The sequence below is a fragment of the Typopeltis vanoorti genome, chromosome 21 (genome assembly GCF_054136105.1).
Source record: "Typopeltis vanoorti isolate ZY-2024b chromosome 21, IOZ_Tvanoo_1.0, whole genome shotgun sequence".
Taxonomy (NCBI): Eukaryota; Metazoa; Arthropoda; class Arachnida; order Uropygi; family Thelyphonidae; genus Typopeltis; species Typopeltis vanoorti.
This window is the reverse complement of record NC_143569.1, coordinates 58,300,282-58,322,998: the sequence shown is the minus strand read 5'-3', so window position 1 is coordinate 58,322,998 and position 22,717 is coordinate 58,300,282. Positions and strand designations below refer to the sequence as shown.

The window sequence follows — 22,717 nt, the reverse complement described above, 5'->3', positions numbered from 1 at the left end:
AACTCAAGCTCGCATTTTGTTTTCAAACACGCTACTGTATTTTTGTACTTGTTCTGTTATTACAATTTTAAGTCTCTGTAATTATTTATATACTTCTTTGATTGCGATACCTGAAGATGTTGATCAATTCAACGAAACTAGTGTACTAGTAGTATCTTTTCAAATATATCATGTCATATTTTTATCTCTCTGTATCACATATATATATATATATATATTACGAATTTACGATATAAATAGGTTATGCATGTAAATCTCAACATGTTCCTTAAATATGAGGGGGCGACACTTTCTGCGAGCCTAGGGGTGAGAAATACCTAAATACGCCACTGCCTATACGAGAATAAATAGAAGTTAGTTGATTTTTTTTGCATGCATACATTCATTAATTAATGTCATGTCATAGATACATTATATTTATGTATGTATGACATCATCATCATTATTATTATTATAAACCTCTAAAAAGAGGTTTTATAATCAGTAGAAGTGGCTTCCTCGAGACTCACGACGGCCACACATACACGAACAGAAATTACCCGATGTGGAAATTAAACAATAGCATCCTCCACACAGACAAATTTACTACAGACATAAAACAAATATTAGACAGCATAACTGACATTAAACATCCAGTGGATGCCTGGAACAAATTTAAAACACAAGTTAAAAAAGCGGCTATGAAAATAGGGAAACACAGAAAATACAACACAAACAAAGAAAAATTAAGCATAATAAAAGAACTCACTTAGAGCCTGTGTAGTTCAGTGGATGTGGCGTTTGCCAACCACGCCGCTTGGCCGCACGAAGGTAGACTTGGTTTCGAGTCTAGTCGGCGACTAGAGGAAATTTTTCTAAGCCTTTTTTCGACCGGTTCCTGAGTTAGTCGATCTCTGGCACGGGCAAGCAGGTTTTTCCTCCCGGAAAATCGGGTTTTTCGTCCTCTAAACTCAAGAAAATCGACCGTAGAACCCACATTATTTCAGACATTAAATATATTGTGTCAGGGTTAGGGACCACGAGATGGCGGCACATTTGAGCCGTCTCTCTTCACTGAGTACCGCTTAATTAGTGATAGCCTTGGGCCATCTATCTCTGATTGGTACCAGTGGAGATTGAACTGCCCACTCAATCTCCGTAAGTTAGATAGGGCTAAATGGCCTCGCCTACTCCCCATATACGGGAATAAAAAGGCGTTAGCTGATTTTTTTTTTAAAGAACTGACAAAAAATACAACACAGATAGATCCCTTCTACAAAACAAAACTGATATTAACGCCCTGAAAGCCAAATTGAGACTAATCGAAATTAAAGAGGCTGAAGGGGGCATGAATTCGGGCGAAGACCAAAACTATGGAACAAGATGAAGGTAAAACTAAATCTGGGTTTCTTGTTTGGAGACTTAAGAAAGCAAAAAACCACCTTTTGTAAAATCAAACACGAGGGGACGGAGGTCGAGGGAGACGCAAATCTCCTCCGCCACATCCACTCGGAATATACAAAGATCTTCGCCCGAAAAGACAGTTACACAACAGAGACACAAAAACTATTAAAAAACTTCCCCACACTCAAGGAGACAGAAGCAGAACAAATAGACTCACCAATCACAGGAACAGAATGCAAAAACACCATTAAGGCACTTCCACTACACAAACCACCAGGACCCGATGGCCCACTTCGGAATTCTATAAAGCGTACTACTCACTTTTTGAGGCACTATTTGTGAACATGCTTTACGAAATACAAAAATCTGAAAGCATCCCAGACTATTTCAACCTTGGATACATAACACTTGTACCCAAAAAGAAAGACAACACAAATAATGGAAACACACAATGGAGAGGCATTACACTTCTCAATACAGACTTTAAAAGCATGTCAAAAATATTGTCACACAGAATATAAACACACATTCATAAATTAATATCGCCATCCCAAGCCTGCGGTATAAAAAGCAGGAAAATATTAGACAACATCCTACTGGCTCGTTGCGTATATGAGCATTGTCAGACTACACAGCAGCCTTGTGTGATGATAAGGCTTGATATTGAAAAGGCTTTCGATTCAGTTAGCCACCACTATCTGAACGAAGTCCTCATAGCTGCAGGCTCTGAGAAGACATTCCAAAACAATATCTAACATATACAACACAGCACAGTCACGCCTCATAATTAACAATAAACTGTCAGCACCTGTTAAAATTGACTGTTCGGTCAGACAGGGAGACAGTTTATCTATGATTCTTTTCGCTCTTGCCTTAGAACCGGTGATACGCGCAATCTCAGAACATCCCAGCATAGCGGGTACTCACATAGGAGGTGAGGGACAAACAAAAGCCGAGTCCTTCGAGCTGGATCTCGATATATTCCACACATTTCACAAAGCTTCAGGTCTAAAGTTAAACCTAAATAAATGTCATGCGCTGTTCGTCGGCAGGTGGGCAAATAAGCCAACCTTGCCGAACGAAATAAAAATCAACGAATACCTCCCACTCCTGGGAATCACAGTAGCAACAACAACAAAACCCACTATGGGAACTAGCCCTTAAAAAAATAATAGAGAAAATATCACAAATGAAAACCAGAAAACTTTCGGTTAGGTCGAGGGCAAAAATTTGCAACCAATACCTACTATCAAAGGTACGGTATCTGGTGGAAAACATCAATTATAACGGGAGACAAGTAGAAAAAATACACCGAGAGTGTGCAAAATTTATTTGGGGTTCAAAATATGCACTCCTAAGAAGGACCACAAATTTCCATGACGTTGAAGCTGGAGGACTTGGCCTGATCAACGTACACCTGAAAACTCTAAGTGCAAGAGCAAAGCTGATAGGGAGAGCGTACTCCGAAAGAAAAGAATGGAGCACATACATTATACATTATACACAAAGAATAATGCCAGACAAAATAATCTGTACCCTTTCCCAGTCGCATGGCAAAATATCCAAAATGTTCTATGAGATTGCTGCAGGATATAGTTTCATTAACAATTACATAACAATAAATGAATTCCTAAACATGAAACCCAAAACATGGCAAATCAATCTCACGAGAGCTGTAATACCCCCCCCCCCTCAGCACCGTGAGATTGAAAGAGGACAAATAAAACAATCCCATGTACTAAAAAAAGTATTCACATTACCCATTAACCCAAACTTAAAACATTCTTTTACAAATTACACCACGCCTGTTTACCCACAAAACTATGGTGCATCGCGAAAGGCATTCCACTGCACAATCCAGCCAAATGTCATTTTTGTCACCAACCAGAAACACTATACCACATAATGCTCTACTGCCCTCATACGTCTAAAATATGGAATACCGTACAGCCTCATACACACACAAACTACCCATCACAGAACACACTCTTCTGGCTAAACGAAGGCCACATTAACAACATTACAGCAATAATCATCATTTCAGCGACGTATGCTATCTGGACCTGCAGATGCAATAAAGTTTATGGCAGAGAAGCAGGCCCAGATATAATTACAAAGCTGAACAACTACTTAAAACAAATCATTACAGACTATACACAGAAAAAAGATTACAAGAAACCAATGGCGCAGATCAGGTCTCATGACAGAAGATGTGGATTAACAAGTACTTATTCAAGAAATAAAAGACCCACCGTAAAACAACAAATCAAGCCCATCCCCTATATACGCATACATACAAGAGATAATGATATAGCAATAACCCAATTAATGATATACAGCCAAAAATATATGAAAGAAACTATATGTATAGAATATGTATAATAGGTAAAATAATTATATCTATAGAATATGAATGATCATATGTAGAGAATATGTATTATATGTAAAGTAGTAATAGGTATATATGTATGTGTATGTAAATGTGTTTATATGTATATACATATATAAATATGGTATATCGAAATAGAATTCAGTTGTCAGATTAATTCACAATGTAAAATCCGAACCTGTATATCTTAAAACAAACCTTACATAGGCTTGTTTTTTAAGTGTCTCCTAACAAGAGATACTAACGTAGATCGAATCCCATGTGTAAGTGGAAATATACAACAAAAATATATGAATATCATATAATAGAAGGAAATATGATTTATGAAAATAGATATGTCACTGTTAACTTAAATTCATAATATTAAATTGAATAGATACAAAAGATATGTTATATTAAAAGGAAAAAAAATACTGCTCAGCTCATGTTAAAAGGACTTTAGGATGAAGCAGACACTGAGCAGATTATGATGTTAAAAAATACGGAAGAATAAATTGTAAAAATATATATATTGCTAAGATATGAAAAAATGTAAATCAAAATGCCCAATAGAATAAGCATTCTATGTACATGTGTATATATATTGTAAATAGTTGTACATATATTTATTTTGAATGTACTTAGATGCTTTGGTGTAAATAAAAATATAAATAGAAGTGGCGTTTGCACTCTACAGCGCTTGACCGCACGAAGAAAGGATTTGGTGGTTTAAATCTAGTTTCCGACTAGAGGAAAATTTTTTAAGCCTTTTTTCGACCGGTTTCCGTGTTAGTTGATCTCTAGCAAGGGCTAGCGGGTTTTTTTCGTCCCGTAAACTCAAGAAAATCGACCGTCGAACCCACACTATTTTCAGACATTAAAAATATTATGTTAGGGTTAGGGACCACGAGATGGCGGCACTAGCTTGCCGTCTTCTTCACTGCATACCGATGATGAATCATTGATAGCCTTGGGCCAGCTATCTCTCTGAATCGCTACCAGTGGAGATTGAACTGCCCACTCAGTCTCCAAAAGTTATATAGAGTTAACGCCCCCCCTACTCCATATGCGGGAAAAATAGGCGTTAGCTCATTTTTTTTTTGATTTTTGATTAAAAACCTCTATGGAGTTAAAGACTCATCATGGGAGGTCTACTGTTATACACTCAGTTTATCATACCATGTCATAAATATGTTCACTGTCTCTGTGCTCACCACTCTCCATGCAAAAACTTGCTCCTAATTCCTTGCTCACACTTTCCTTATACAGTTTCCCAGAATGACCTCTCGTTCTCTTCATATCTTCACCCATTCTATGCAAAATCTCCCTGACATTAATCTGGCAATGATCTCTTAACAGCTTATGTCTCGATCATATTCCCTCTCCTCTGGCTATCCACCAATTTCTGCAAATTGCGTTTTGTCAGTTTGTCTTCATACTCAACACTCCAGAGACCATAACCCACATTACACAATTATCGCTGAACCTTTTCTAATATATTTCCATCTTTTTGAAAATCAGGTGACCAAAATCTTCACACAGTAATCCATATATGGCCTGATCAAAGCCTTATACAAGGGAACCATAACATCCTTACTCGTAGAAGTCAGTGCAGTCTGCATCATTCCCATTATCCACTGTGTTGTTCTCACAATTTTGGTAACATATCCGCGAAATTTTAGGTCCTCCTCTACAATTAGTCCCAGATCTCTCATCTCCTCTTCCTGTATATTTCTACCGATTGTGTACTCTACATCCAATCTCTGCTTCCTAAATTTCAAAAACCTTACATTTTGCATTTTAGCTGTACTACTGATAACTTTGCATCATCTGCAAACAACTATTCATCACCATTCAGACCTCTTCAAACATCATTTTAATACAAATTAAACAGCAATGGACCCCCGACCAGACCTTTAGAGTACAACACTAGTAACTTTCCTCTTCTGAGATATCGCTCCTTTATAGATATCTCGCTGATACCTATCAGACAGCCAATCTCCAATCTAGCGAACTAATCTACTGTTCAGCTCCATCCGTTGGAATTTAATTACTAGCTTGTCACGTGGCAATTTATCAAACGCCTTTGCATAATCTAAATATACCAGTGATATGCAACATCCCTATCCAATGCATTTGTTACTTTATTATAAAAAGTATGCCGTAAAAGTGGTCCTAACTAATTGCTCTAACACCTTAACTACAACTCCAGACAAACAGACTGTTCTATAATTCAAAGCCCAACTCTTTTAATCTCTCGAATTGGAACAATTTTATCCTCTTTCCAATCCTTCGGAACTTGACCCAGTGAAAGACTCATGCTGAAAAGATATGTAAAAGCTGTTGTTAACTCTATGGAACATTTTCACAAAACACGTGGTAAAATAACATCACAAACATGTATGATGAAGTATTGATGTATGTATATCTGGTTGTGTGTATATATATTTTTTCCTAAAAATCTGTCGGCTGAATTGATTATAATGTTTTTTAGAAAGCCCCATTCATTTTCAGCGTTAACATCTTCCTTGTTATGTTTTATATATATTTTATATATGTTTTATATATATGTATCATTTCTTGTATCGATTATATATATATATATATATATATATATATATATATATATATATATATATATATATATATATATATATATATATATAATATATATATATATATATATATATATATATATATATATATATATATATATATATAACCCAGTGAATTTTAGTGAACGGTGACAAATGTTGTCTGTACTTGTTTATTGCATTATTTGCTGTAATTAAAATTTAAAATTTGCGCTATTATGTTCAGGAAGTTTTTGAATTTCGATGGAACTCATAGACTCACAAAGTTATAGGTGATCGAGATTCCTGATAAGTTGTATAGCTGTTCACTGAAATGTCTGTGTAAGATTGGTTCAGGAAGAAATCGATGTTCCAAGATATCGATAAAGCTTTTTTTTAATGGAGCTGATTTTTCTCGCAAGATATATGTGAGCCAGACTGATATCATCAAATCCCGTGTCCTGTCTGGTTGTAGAAACCAACCAAAACTAACAAAAAAAGAAAAAAAAAAACATACCAATCAACCTGAAAATAGGGTACTAACAATGGCGTTAGCGTCAGCGAAACAGTTGTTGGATGAGTTAATGGGACGTGATCGTAATCTGGATCCGTCTGATAAGAAACGTGATTTCAATTGGAAAGCTCCAGAAGTAAGTGTACTGATAACTTTAGAAACTGTTTGAAATTTTCCCATCGATTGAAATGTAGCAGTAAAGCAGTTGATTTGTATGTACACAGTATAATGATTAGTATGTGCGATCCGTGCATAGTGAGTGGTAAATTTACAGTACTATCTTCTTCTTATAAGCACCAGTAAAACATTCGTTGTAAATAAAGTCTTATATCCGAGGTATGATAAAAGTACAACTTAAAATAAACATAGCGTTGTATTACACTAATTTTCATTTTATTTCAATGTAGGTAATGGGGATTCATGTTAAAAAAAATATGAAACTGAAACAACTGGAAATAAATTTGAGTATATACTAATTTAAAAACTGATTAAATTTCAAATACACAGAACTCATTGTTTTCCTAGATTTTTATAACTTGCATTATCACAATACACACCACAGAGGGGGGGGGGTAGCAGATGCTGCTTTATTATTATAGAACTAGATGGTTCCACATTGCCCTCTTTGTCGCTACACATACCAGCCTCTGAATTAAATTCCTTTATGCAGATGTATGTAAACTCACTCAATATATATGCAAAATGGTGTCAAGAACGCCATGACTAGATGCTAGAAGACTGGAAAGAAGTCATGTCTGATGAATCATGGTACACCTTATTCTGTACTGAGAGTAGGTAGAGAGTTTGGTGGGAGCCCCCTCCCGAAGCAATGAACCATACCTTAAACACATCTCAAGGACCTGGAGCTGTTGTCATGGTGTGGGGCATGTTCTGTTGGTATGGAACAGGATCCTGATATTGCTGGTAGGTCGGATGCCCTTCAAGAAATATCTTAATATTGTTGCTGATCAAGTCCATCCTGCAATTGACTTTTTATCCATCAGGTGATGGTGTTTCATGGATGACACTGCTACTGTCCTTCACTTGAAAATTGTTCAGCGATGGTTCACCAAGCATGATAACAGCTTCCACCATCTTCTGTTGCCACCACAAAGTCTGGATCTGAACCCCATTGAGAATGTATGTGACATGTTAGAAAAACAGATCCAGGAGCAAAGTCCCTTCCTTCAAATTTGAGCTAGTTAAAGGACATCTGGTGAATGCATGGTATGTTGTAGACGTAGCTACAATCCAACACCTTGTGGAATCTATACCAAACTGCATATCTTCTGAAATTATGGTTTAAGGTGGTCCAACAGAGTATTAAATAAAAGTCTGTGATTCAGTGACTGGTATGTGCATGTAGATTTGTGTGTTCATGAGATGAGTTTGCCTGTTTTGAGGAATGAAAAACCCAAGTTTCAAGGGGAAATCCCCCACTACCATCATGAGACAAAGCTTACTCCCTTTTTTTGAAAAGCCCTAATAAAGATTCTTTCTTTGCATTATAGACAAGATTCAAACTTAGTTTCAGCCAAAGGGATCCATTGAAACCATCTTAGGTATAAAGGTACCTCATCAGTAGTTCGAGATTAAAAATAGTTTGTACAAAGGGATGGGAAAACTGCTGCATATGATAGATTTTTTTTTGGTTTTCTTGGATGGCAGTATGAAGTGAGAAAGAAAATGTTGATTGTCATGTGCTAACTAAAAATAGATAAAATTGTGTCGTGATCGGCTTCTTTTATTCAAGGTCACCTCTCCAGAGAATCCAGTCATAATGCAGCAGTTCTGCATATCCTTGGAAAGCACATTTAACTACTGATAATACCTTTACAGCTCCACTGGCTGTTGGTGTATATGTATACTTGTGCACATGCACTGCTAGATAATACCAAGATATAAAAATTTACTGAAACATTGATTTCTGTATATTTTGATTTTATAAGTTAAATTGTTTTTATATGTTCACTTTGTTTCTGAGTGGTTTCAGTTCAAAATATTTTTTCAATGTGAACTTTTTTTTCCTAAATCATAACATTCTGTACAATAATCTGTATATAATATTAGTTAAAAAACAACAACTCACATTTGGTCTTTCAGTTTAATACATATATATGTGTAGAATGCAGAGAACATTTATAAACTTTTATTACATTATTACATTATATAGGCTGCTTGGAAAGATAAAAGAGAATAGTGTGACAGGAAGGGTAGCCAGTGTGTTGCTTAGGTATAATTGTGGTGAAATGAGGCAGAGAGCAAGGATTATGAATGATATTCTGGCTGAAATGTATGAGGAGATGGGAGTACAGTTTGTTAATGTGTGGAATGAGTTTGAAGCCACTTTCCAAGTGAGTCAGCATGATCACTGTCACCAATCAGAGGCAGAATAGTTATGTCTTTAACTGAAACACCCTCTGACACTATAATCAAATTTAACATTCTTTGACCTCAAGTTCTTTCTGTTATGTGCTGTTTAAGGAAGTTGTCTTGCAACAGCTAAATAAATTCAGTTTTATCCTTGTGAGAATTTGCTGCTACTCAATCAATATTTGGATAATTAAAGTCTACCCTCCCCCATTATGATTATTCTTTTTGCACCAATCATCTTTAATTGGTGATGCATTTGTTCATTACTAGCAACTGATGGACTGCATTTGAGTGGTTATGGTGTGAGTTGCTTGGAGAGACTACTGTTGGAAGGTAGAGAAGTGAATAGAGAGAATGAATCAGATCGAGAGAGGAGTGATGTGGAAGAGCAGGAGAGTAAGACAGGAGAGATTGAAGAAGTGGAAATGAATGGGGAAGTGAGTGGTATGAGTATAGAAAATGAGAGAATGGGTGTGCAAGAGGAGCAGGGAAACAGGGAGGCCCAGGGTGGGCAGGGGTACACAGCGTGAGAAAGGTGGATGCTCCAAGAGGAGGTGAGAGCGTGTGTAGGCAGGAAAGAAATGGGATGACCAGGGATCAAGAGGAAACAGATGAAATTGAAAAGGATTCTAAATTGAAGAAGCAGAAAGGGAAATGGCCCCAGTCCAGCATGGAGAGATCACATCGAGTGAGTGGTATCAGTGGAACTAGCTGTAGATCCAGAAATGAGCTGTCGTGTTTGTATACCAATGCTAGAAGTATAAGAAACAAGGCAGATAAAATGGTTGCACTAATTGCGTCTGTTCACCCAAAGATTGTCGGAATAAGTGAGACATGGTTAGATGAGGACGACATCCTGACAGGAATAGAGATGGAAAGGTATGATATGTTTCGTGAGGATAGAAGGGGTAAAAAGGGAGGGGGAGTGCTATTGACGATAGAGAAAGCGTTATGTCCATACAAAGTAGAGATGCAAGAGGGAAATATGGCCAGTAGTTTTGAGGCAGTATGGTGTGAGATAGAGGTGAATAGAATCAAATACTTGGTGGGATGTTGTTATAGACCAGGTAATGTGGATGGTGGTGATAGTGAGATGTATAGTCAAATAAGCCAAGCAAATAAGAAAAGGGTGATCATTATGGGTGATTTTAATTATGGCAGTATAGACTGGAATGAAGAGATAACAACTGGAAGTAAAGAAAATGAGTTTCTTGAGTTTTTGAGGGATAGCTACCTCAGACAGTATGTAACAGAGGGCACACGAGGATTAAGAGTCTTGGATTTGGTCATCTCATCAGAGGATAATATTATAAATGAGGTGTCAAATCATCCACCAATTGGTGAGGGTGACCATGAGGTGATTACCTGGGTGGTTGCCAGCAGTGCAAGGATCCCTGTGAAAAAAGGGTATATGTGGAACTATAAGGGGGGAGGGGCGATTATGAAGAGCTCAGGAGACAGCTTGCGGGTGTAGCATGAAATGAGGAGTTAGCTGGAAAAGAGATCAATGCAGCTTGGGGGATTTATAAAAACTATCTAGTAGATGCAATGTCTAAATGTATTCCAAGGGTGAGAAGGTTAAATAAGGTAGGTGTGAGATGGATGAATAAAGAGATTAAGCATGCGATACAGAGAAAAAGGGCATTGTGGAGGCAGCATAAGAGAAGTGGAAATAACCAATTCAGTGAGGTCTACAAAGAACAGCAAGGAGGATGACTTGTTTGGTGAGAGTAGCTAAAGAGAGGTATGAACAGCAGTTAGCTAATGAAACCGAAAAGAATCCTAGGGAGTTCTTTCGATATGTAGCCAGCAAAAGAAAGAATGATTATGGAAGGATGACATTGATTGGAGGATATGGTATAAAGACAGCTGTTGCAGAATGTGTGGTGGAGATACTTAATGAGCAATTCATAAAGTTCTTTCAATCTTGTGAATGTGACTTCATGGAGATATTGAGAGCAGTTGATAATGGGGAGGAGAGACTGACTGTAAGTGAGCAAGAGGTGTTTGAGGAGTTGAGTAAACTAGATGTAAATAAGGCTGTGGGACTTGATAATATAACACCGCGTATTCTGAAGGAATGTGCCAGAGAGTTGACACCTGCCTTGACATATTATTTTAATAAGAGTCTTGCACTTGGTCAAGTTCCTGAAGAGTGGAAGGTGGACAAGATTGTGCCACTTCATAAAGGAGGTGATCGAACTCAAGCATTAAACTATAGGCCTATCTGTGTGTCAGGTGTTGTTGGTTAAGTTGTTGGAGAAGCTTGTGAGAACTAGGATCCAGAGTTGGGTTGACAACAATGGTATAATCTTTGATGGACAGCATGGATTTGCTAAAGGAGGTCATGTTTTAGTAATCTTCTTACTTATTACAATAAAGTAACTGCTTCCTTGGACAGAGGAAAAGGATACACAGTAATATACTTGGATTTTGCAAAGGCTTTTGATAGAGTACCTCATGATAAGTTGACAGTCAAACTAGAGCAGATGGGGTTGGATATTAGATTAGTGCATTGGATTGGAAACTGGCTATCTGATAGGTATCAACAAGTTGTGTATGGGGGTGCGATATCCAGGAAAAGGAAAGTCACTAGTGGAATGCCTCAGGGGTCTTTTAGGGCCATTACTATTTAACTTGTATATTAATGATATTGGCGAAGATTTGGATGGAGATATTCAGTTGTTTGCAGATGATGCAAAGTTGTGACAAACCATAAAGAGTAGTGAAGATGTTGTGGCTTTGCAAGAAGACTTGAATAAATTGAGTGATTGGGCAAGCAAATGGGGATGTGAGTTCAATGTTGCAAAATGTAAGATTTTAAAATTTGGAAAACAAAGATGGGATGCAGAATTTATGCTTGGTGAGAATATATTGTTGGAGGTAGAGGAAATAAGAGATCTGGGAGTGATAGTGGATAAGGATCTAAAATTTAGGAGGACACATCGCCAAAATTGTGAAGACAACAAAGACTTCTGGGAATGATGCGGAGGACACTGACATGTAGAAGTAGGGAGATTCTTGTTCCATTGTATAAGGTTTTGATTAGGCCACACATGGACTATTGTGCCCAGATTTGGTCACCGGTTTTCAGAAGGATGAAGAGATGTTTGAAAGGTTCCAAAGGCGACTGACTAAGGTAGTTTCTGACCTCTGGAATGTTGAGTATGAGGAAAGATTGAGAAGATGTAATTTGCAGAGTCTGGTGGAGAGAAGGAAGAGGGGGGGAGATATGATAGAGACCTACAAGTTGGTAAGTGGTTGTTATAAGATCAATGGTGGAGAAGTTCTACAGAGAATAGTGGGAGAACCAGAGGTCATCCCTGGAAACTGTATAAAGAGGGTGTGATTAGGCTAGTGAGAAGCAGGTTTTTTCGTGCAGAGTTGTGAATGATTGAAATGCCTTGCCTGAGAGTGTGGTGTCTGCAAGGAGTTTGAGTGTGTTTAAGGCACAGTATGATGAGATGTGTGTGTGATAAAAGGACCTCCCAGATGAGTCTTTGACTCCATGAGGTCTTGGGAAATAATAATAATAATAATAAAGACTTTTCAGCTGAAGTTGAGTTAGGCAGTAATGTATATAGATGGTGCAGTTTCATATAAAGATGTGTATGAATGCTTCTGGGTTTTTCCCTTAGAAATGTGTTCTGTCCCTCATTTTCAAATACAAAACTGGTAGGGTTTTGTTTTCCTGTTGGAATTTTAGTCATGTATACTCTATAAACTCTATGAAACATGCTATTTATACAGATAACTTTTTTTATTTATTAATTATTTTTATTTAGTTATTTTTTTTTGTTATAATGAAACAAAGAACCTCTATCATAAAGAACCTGGAGATTTTTTTTATTAGTTTTTGCAGGGGCGTGCAATTTAGGTGATGACACAGCAATGCCAGATGTGACATTGAATAATTAGAGAATAGAGGTTGAAGAAATGGAGGTGCCTTGAACTATTGCAGAACCTCAATATGAACACATCTGTGGGATTAGAGGGCATATTAGCCCATGTATTATGAGAATATGCAAGGAAACAGATTCATATATGCAAGGAAACAGATTCATATCCATCCATTCATCTGGATGGATATGAATCTGGTGATTTGGATTAGAGTGTTACTGATGGACAGATATTAAAGAGCGGAGTTGAGTTCAGGAGAAGGCAAGTGACCAGTGATGGGCCCAAGAGCTCAGTACTTGGGGTCCTATGTTGTTTAATTTGTATATCAGTGATATAGGAAGTGATTTGATGGGAAATATTCAATTGTTTGCTGATGATGCTCTGCTGATTGGGAAGATAAATGGTAACTGAAGATAATGCAGAGATCCTGCAGGAAGACTCAGACTAGCAATATGAGCAGAGGTAAATGGCTGCCAGTTTAATATGGCCAAGTGTAATGTGATGCACTTTGGGAAGAGATCAGAAGCTGTGTACTATAAGGGGGACCGGAAAGTAATCAATTATTTTTAATAGGTCATTTTTAGCAGATTTTTTTTTTCTTAAATAACACATAAATTATTAAATTTGATTTTTATTTAAATATTAGCATTACTTTTCTATTTAAAAAATCTCTTTTTTTAAATTTTAGATTATTTTTTTTAATATGGCTGACTTTAAAGTTGAAGAGCACCATTTACGTCATTGTATGCTGTTTTTGTTTCACCAAGGAAAGAATGCTACCGAGGCTACCAAAATCATTTGCTCAACTTATGGAGACGTATTGAAGGTTAACAAATGTCAGCGATGGTTTAGGATATTTGCAGAAAAAAATATTTTGATCTCTCTGATCGTCCTCGATCTGGAAGACCTCTTACTCTAGATGTCGATTCTCTTAAGACTCTCTCATTGAATCAGATCCAAAACAAACTATACAAGAATTAGCAGAGAAACTTAATTCATCATGGTCAACTGTCCAAGAGCACTTACATAAGAGTGGCAAGGTTCTTAAACAGGGTATATGGGTAGCACATGAACTGTCAGAAAACAAAGCTCAGAGATGGGTGATTTGCAATTCATTGTTGACCAGACAACAAAAGATCCCTTTTTTGGAATGAGTCGTAACTGGTGGCAAAATATGGGTGCTGTATAAGAATAATAAACGCAAAAAACAGTGGCTTTCTCCAAATCAAACTCCAATTCCAATACCTAAAGATGGACTTCATCAACAAAAGGTTCTGTTGTGTGTTTGGTGGGGTATTCATGGAATTATTCATTACGAACTCATGGAACACGGTAAGACTATCACAGCAGCCATCTACTGTGAATAATTAGAGCGACTACATCAAGCATTGTTAATCAAACATCCTGCGCTTGTCAGTCGAAAAGGGGCAATTTTGCAGCAAGATAATGCAAAACCACATTCTGCAAGAATGACTCAAGAAAAAATTAGGCAGTTAGGATGAGAACTTCTACCACATCCTCCATATTCGCCGGATATTGCCCCTAGTGACTATCACTTATTCAGGTAATTAGAACACAGCATAAGAAATAAAACCTTCCATTTGCAAGATGATGTCCAAAGGAGTTTGATATCATTTTTTGCCTCTAAAGAAAAGACATTTTTCAAAGAAAGAATTCTAAACTTAGTAGATCGTTGGAATACGGTTATAATTAACGATGGCGATTATAGAATTGAATAATGTTAATTTGTTCTTTAATAAAATTTATATTAAAAATGTAGTTCAAAAAATTTATTACTTTCCGGTCCCCCTTATATATTGATAGAACTGAACTGAACTGCATCAAACTGATGAGGTCAGGTACTCAGGTGTGATTATAGACAGGTAGTTGAAGTTTAGAGGACATATTGCAAAAGTTGTGAACTGGGCTGCGCTGTGGGTAGAAGGCGCCCTTGTGCAAAATTTTTTTCAGCTTCCCCATAAAATAAGTTTCCATGAAAAATTTTTGTGAAAAATTTCTTTTTTTAAAGTACAAAACAGTTTATACGCATACATAAAAATAAATTTTATTTAACAGTAGTAGAACATTGTAATCACTGAAATTCATTAATAAGGAATTTTTAATAATAAAGATTTTCAAAAATATTTATTCCTTAATATATAAATACAAGAGAATATATATATGTATATATATATAAACCAAAATTACATTATTTTAATATAAAAAGAAATATTACATAACAAAGATAATATGGATATATGCTTTTAACTGTATATCAAGATTAGTATAAATGTAGATTTATTTTACATATTTATCTGTCTTGCTTTAGCCGCCACAAAATTTTTAATATTATCTTTAATGTCTAATGAATCCATGATATTATTTTCAATTGATATAATTGATAAATCCTTTAGATGCTCTCCAGACATTGTTGACCGCAAAAAAATTTTTATTAGTTTCAGTTTTGAAAAACTTCTTTCCCCTGATGCTACAGATATTGATAATGTTAAATAAATACACATCACAATCGCAGTATTCGGAAACGTGTCGGTTAATTTATTTTCGTATATATAATTTAAAACATCCTGAGGAGCTGACCCTTTTTTAATAAAACATTGCAAAGTTTTTAATTCCTCAAATAAAGTCATACCATCAATATTGCAATTGTCGGAATCTTGATTGTCACTCAGTTTTAAGTGCAAATCTTTACAATGTTTCATTAAATCTTCATCGCTCCAGTCTTTTAATTTGCTAATGTCTCTTATAACTTTAAAGTCCTCTCTATGTTGTTTTAAGAGTATGAATCTTTCTGTGACGGAAGTTAATGTCGTGTCTAAAATCATGAAGAAAAAAATTATTTTAAAATTTTGTTTAGGATCATGCATTGTCTCATCTGATGCTTCGTAACCAAACATTTTTGTTTTTGTTCTTTTGCGAATGTCCGGAAAAATAAGATCAATATTAAGATCGTTTGCTACTTCTTTTGCTATTGTAATAATATTTTCAAAATATTGGTCTGTTCCGCGAGTATTTAATTCTTGTATAACATAATCAAGATTTTCTGTAATTTTTCCTATATCAAATGTCAGATTCTGCATTATTTTGCTTGTAACATTTACAAGACTTAAGATTTTGTACCAAACATGAACAGAGCAAATAAGCTTAAACGGATAAATCTTTGAAATTAAGTTGTCTGCCTGAACTCTAGAATCAATATCTTTAGTTTCATCTTCCGTAATATCAAAAAGAGCCTGGTAAATTTCCTTGATATTATTTTTAAGTGGCTTTATTACTTGTACTCTACTTTCCCACCTAGTAACAGAAAGTGGTTTCAAATTTAAAACATGAATGTTTTTTTAATATGCTCAATGCTTCACAGATATTGAAAAATAATTATATAATTCCTGTATTACCCCCCCAAAATTTACAGCTTCACAGGATATCTTAGCATTCATCATTAACTACCAAATTTAATGAATGAGCAGCACACGGAATAAAAAATGCCCTTGAATTTATTTCAAGGATTTTATTTCTGCAGCCCGTTATGTTTGCCTCGCATATTTGAACCGTTATCATAAGCTTGGCTGTGTAAATCCAAAATGGTAATATTCAATAATTTTAAATAATTTTTTATAAATTGAAATAGTCCTTGCCCAGTGGTATCTTCTATAGATTGAAAACCCAAAAAATGTTCATGAATTTCTGCTATATTTGTATCTTTATTTTGATTAACAAATCTAATAACAATAGATAATTGTTCTGTGTGGCTTATATCTGGAGTAGTGTCAAGAATTAATGAATAATATTTTGCCTCTTTAACCATTTCTAAAATTTTTTGTTTTAGAGCTTCAGAAATTATACGGATGATTTCATTTTGTATTTTGTCATCTAAATAATGAGCAATGTTCCTTTTTTAGATGTCTGAATGCGATTCACGTGTTCTGCCATTATCGAATCAACAACAATGAATTAAACGACACATCAAATATAATCATTATGGTGAAGCTGGCCTTTCTGATCATGCTCTGAACATCTTACATAGAATTGACTGGAAAAGCACTAGTTGTCTACATCACACCAAAACATGGTATGAACGCAAATTTAAGGAAGCTTGTGAGATCATTATCAACCACCCCAATCTAAACAATAATGATTGTCTAAAAATCCCATACATATATATATTCATCCCATGAATCCTTCTTATCTAAGAACAACTATAAACAGGACTCTAGAAAATCCAGGATCCTAAATCTATAAAATGAACTTTAATACTGAAAAATAGGACATGTTGTAATTTTTAATTTTTTAATTTTTATTTATTTATTTTTATTATTATCAACTTTTCTGATGCTATAACGAAATCCAAAACTCTTGAACCTCTTGTTCCCTCTGTTACATGTTGCCTAAGACATTAGTCCCTCAAGAATTCTAGAAATTCCATTCCCTTATTGCTACATGCATGTTCCTCTCCCCAGTTTATACTGCTGTAGTTAAAATCTCCCATAACAATCATTCTTCTTGCACTTGCCACACTCAACTGTCTCAACATCTCTTGGTCCCCACCCTCTGTGCTCCTGAGTCTGTAGCAACACCCCACTAAATATCCTGCCTTGCCCACCTCCACCTCACACCATATGCTTCCAAAATCATTAGTGCCACAGCTTTCCAAAGCCTCCACTCTTAGAAGACATAGGTCGTCACTTATCATATGCAGTATCTCCCTCCACCACCACGCTTTCTCTTCCTATCCTGCCGAAAAATGCTATACCCAGCAACTTCTATTCCTGTTATTATATCCTGTTATGTCAACCACGTCTTGGTGATCCCAATAATCTTTGGCCAGGCTGATGCTATCACTGCCACCAATTCCTCTCCCTTATTCCGAATACTCCTGGCATTAGTATAAAGCATAAAAATGCCATTGTTTCTATACCCAGCACATTATCCCCTCTAGACTCCACTGGACTCTGCGTTACCTGATGTCCCTCTTCTCCCAAGTACCCATTCCTGCAAGAGGCCATTCCTGCTACCACCCACACTGGGACAAACTGACTCGTTCAGAACAGCAATTTCTTCAGATGCCTATGTCCTTCCTCATTCAAATGCAAGTGGTCTCTCGCATACAATTCCTCTCTGTTCTCAAACGCACTCCAAGCATCCACATATTCCAATCCTGTCTTCTGACACATTCTCGCTATTATGCCATTCAATATCACCGCTCTTCTGCTCAGCTCATCACTATCATACCTAGGCAACACACACACACACTGTCTTTCCTCTCTGTGTCTTCTTTCGTACACCCTCAAGCAAGAATCTCATATCTCTCTCTGCCCTACTTACATTGCCACTCATGTCATTTGTTCCTACCATCACAAATATCTCATCCACCCTTTCACCTCTCTTAATTGCCATAGCCACATTCTCTGTTGTTCCTCCAGGCAAACACTCCTCATGCATCCTATCTTGCACACCACGAATCATTGAGTCACCATACATTACACCTCTCATTATTCCCTCTCTCCTACTGTTTCCATTCCCTCCTTCTCCATCACTCCCATAACCCTGTCATTCCCTCTCTTCCAGTATTCCCATTTTCTCCTCTTCTATCATTCCCATACATCTCTCTAGCATTCCCGTATCTCTCTCTCTCATTCCCTCTCTCCTGCTATTTCCATTCTCTCCTCTTCTGTCATTCCCAAAATGCTCTCCTCTCTTGTCATTCCCAAAATGCTCTCCTCTCTTATCCTTCCCAAAACTCTCCCTCTCTCTCCTACTCTGATTTGCCTTGCATTTATCTCTTCCATTCTCCTCATCTCATCTTTCATACTTCTCATCTCATTTGCAAGACATTCCACCTCCTCTTTCAGCCCATCTATCTCCCTCTGCAAGTCAGTCATTCTAAATTGAAATTCACTCTCCCAAACAAAACCATCTCTGAAACTTTCACAGTTACTCATGCCTTCCACACTATCGACTATTATTTTCTCATTCATATTTTTTTCTTCATTCTCTCCTATCACACTACTCATCTTCCGATATTCATTTCCCTTTCCTGGAGCAACTAGGTCAGTTATTGATATATCTATTTCATTTATTTCCTCCCATTGGCTGCATTTCACGCAAACCCCCCCCCCTCCCTCTCTCAACAGCCACATATCCAACTTCTTGTTGGTTTACCTAGTTCTACTTTTGTTTCAACTGTTTGGTTACAAAGGTTTTTAAAATCATTTTCTAATTCCTCTATTTCTACTTTTAATATTGGGATATGTTTTGCTTCTTCCTTCTTTTGTGTATTAATAAATCTCCATGTTTGTTTCTGTATACCATAGAAATTATGTTCAAGTTCTTTTGTATATGATTCCCAAAATTGATTTTTGCTTTCTATTTTCATTTGATTTATTTCTTTATATTTGTACCAATTATCTGTTGTTTTCATTTGTAGATATTTTTGATATTTTTCTTTCTTTTCTTTTGTTAATATTTTTATTTCTTCATTAAGCCGTGGAGTCCATCTTCTTGATTTTGTTATTCTTTTTTTTTTTTACCCCTAATATTTCTGTTACTATTTTAGTTAAATTTGTTTTAAAAATCTTCCAGTTATCTTCTACATGTTGTTCACTGCTTAATGAGTTATCTTGAAACTTTTGTTCGAATCTATTGTAGTGTAATGTTTTTATACTTTCTTCTTTTAATAATTCCACTTTAATTTTATTTCAGCATTCTGTTGGTTTTCTTTAGATTTTATTTTCACCCATTTCTTGTAAAGTCTTAGTTTACATATTATGAACACTTCCATGCTGATGCTAACACTCTAATATCTTCTATTTCTGATGGATGTATTACTTTTTTACATATAATATAGTCTGTTATTGATTCCTGTCTTCTTGTGTTTCCAAAAGTTATTTTATGCTGTTTTTTATGTTGATGAATTGTATTCATTATTTTAACTTATTATTTGCACAGAATTGTATCAATGTTTCTCTATTATTGTTTCTTCATTAAATCTTTGAATGATTTCATTTATTGGTATATTTGCTATTCTAGCATTTAAGTCATTATTATCATCATCATCATCATATTCCTGCCATGTGCCCTCAAGGGGTATACAGTATATGATAGTACTACATGAAAAAAATTACATCATTACTAACTTCCTATCTACAATTTTCCTCCAAATCAGTCTGTTACTTGTCAAGACTCCAACATTATCAGATCTTATATTTCTATCGTCTAAGGCACTTTGTACTGTATCAATCCATCTATATCTTGGTCTTCCTCTGGGCCATTTTGCTGCCAACCTGGCAAAGAACACTTGTTTTGCTAATCTTTCCTCTCCCATTCTGTTTAAGTGACCATACCACATGAGATTAGCTCTGTTAACGCATTCCTGGATGTTGACAGTGTCAAGTTCTTTCCTAATATATTCGTTTTTAATATGATATTGCCATTGATGCCATCTATTCACGCCTATAATCTTTCTCAGGACTCTCATATCTGTGGTCTCTAGTCTTTGGTCAAGTGTTTTACTTTTGACCCAGCTCTCAGATCCATAAGTTAAAACTGGTTTGAACTCTGTCTTGTATACAGCTAATTTAGTGTTCCGACTAATTTCTCTCTTATTCCATATGAATTTCTTCAATTTACTTCCCACCATACCAGCTTTGCTGATTCTGTTGTCTATTTCTATTTTTAATTTATCATCTTCAGTAAAAATCGTGCCTAAGTAGCTGAAATATTTTACTTGTTCCACAGGTTCTCCATTCACAACACAGTTGACATTTTCAATGATTCTGCCTATTTTCATTATCTTTGTCTTTTTATTGCTGACCTTCATACCATATCTAATTTAGTCAGAGAATCTTGCAGACTTGTAGCGGATTTATTTAGAAGTATAACATCATCCGCATAAAGCAAAGAGCTGACATTAACATCTCCAATTTCAATATCATTTTTAATACCACTTTCTTTCATAATGTGATCCATATAGATAATGAATAACGGAGGGGTTAATGTACATCCTGGTCCCAAACGAGATTTAACATTAAACCATCTTCCTGTACTTCCTTCAATTGTACCTGCTGATTAAGGATTGCTTGATATAATGTCCCATTGACACCATATAACTGCAACGTATTGAATAGCTTCTCTCTTGGCACCTTGTCATATGCCTTCTGCAAATCGACAAAACTTAAATACAGATCTTTGTTATATTCCCATGCTTTCTCGACTATTTGTCATAAAGTGAAGATCTGATCATGACAGCCTCTATTTGGCCTGAATCCAGCTTGTTCTTCACCAAGCTTTTCTTCCACAATTCTTCTCAACCATTTCTCAAGTATACTTGCTTAAATCTTGCCAGGAACACTCAGTAAGGAAATACCTCTGTAATTCTCACATTCAGTTTTATTTTCCTTTTTATATATGGGTACTATGAGAGCTCTACTCTAATCATCGGGAATTCGTCCCTCTATCCAGGCTTTCTGAACTATGCAGTGCAGCCACTGTAAGACTCTTATACCACTATACTTCAGCATTTCTGGTCGAATATCATCTACTCCTGCTGCCTTTCCACATTTCAAACCTTTGATGGCTTTTTCTACTTCAAGTATGGATATGTATTCCTGACTGCATGCCTAGTCAGTGTTTTTTTACCACTGGGCTGTCATCACTGCTTGTTTCATTTAACAGTTTTTCAAAGTAATTACTTCATACTTCAAGGATATCTTTTTCTCCCGTTTTCATGTCATCTTTATCATCTCTAACTTCTTTTACAGCACTATTTCCTCCATTCCTAAGCTTCTTCAACAACCTCCAGAATATTTTGCCACCTTCTTGATATTTGTTTTCTATATTTTTGCCAAAGTCCTCCCATGACTTTTGTTTAGCTAGTTTTACACAGTGTTTAGCATTCTTGCATTTGTCTCTGTATTCTCTAAGAGCACAAGCTGACTTATTTGCAAGGAACTTTTGATATGCTTTCTTCTTTTCCTTCAAAGCCTCTTTAACTTCCTGTGTCCACCATGGAGTTCTGATTTTTCTATCCTTGCAGACAACCGCATCACCACATGCCTCTCTAGCTGAATCAATCAGGGGTTTTCTTCAAGGCCTGCCACTGAATCACCAAAGTTTGATTCCTATTCTCAAACTCTTTCATTTTTTCTTCAATAATCTTTGTGTATTTTAGTCTACAGTTCACATCTGAGAGCTGCTCAACTTTTATTCACTTTAAAACTTTCTTACATGTTATTCTTTTTAATATGAAATTCAATTTTATCCAGCTCAAGACTAAATAGTGATCACTTCCAATTTCTAATCCTCTGTACACTCTGGTGTTCTGAAACAGGGAGAAAACATCACTATCAACAACAACATAGTCAATGAGACTTTTCTTATTCCTAGCCTCTTCTCTCCATGTGAATTTGTGCACATTTTTATGTTGGAACATGGTGTTAGTAATAAACAGTCCATGTCCAGCAGAAATCCAACAGATATTTGCCATTATTATTAGCTTTGCTCTTTTCTCCAAATTTTCCAAAATATTTTTGTATGTCTCACAATCATTTCCTACTCTGCTATTTAGATCCCCAACAAGGACCAACTTTTCCT

The 22,717-nt window shown here is 36.0% G+C and overlaps 1 protein-coding gene across 6 annotated transcripts in view; it reads left to right on the top strand.

Moving 5' to 3' along the window:
* The first annotated feature begins 6,505 nt into the window (after positions 1–6,505).
* Positions 6,506–22,717, top strand: part of LOC150094878 (luc7-like protein 3) — a 231,239-nt gene continuing 215,027 nt past the window's right edge. For all 6 annotated transcript variants that reach the window (XR_016550110.1, XR_016550109.1, XM_090410860.1 and 3 more), the window contains exon 1: positions 6,506–6,974. Coding sequence is in view for 4 of the 6 variants with exons in the window: in XM_090410860.1 (XP_090266986.1) it covers positions 6,870–6,974 (105 nt within the window). In the remaining 2 variants the exon portion in view is untranslated. The remainder of the gene's footprint in view (positions 6,975–22,717) is intronic.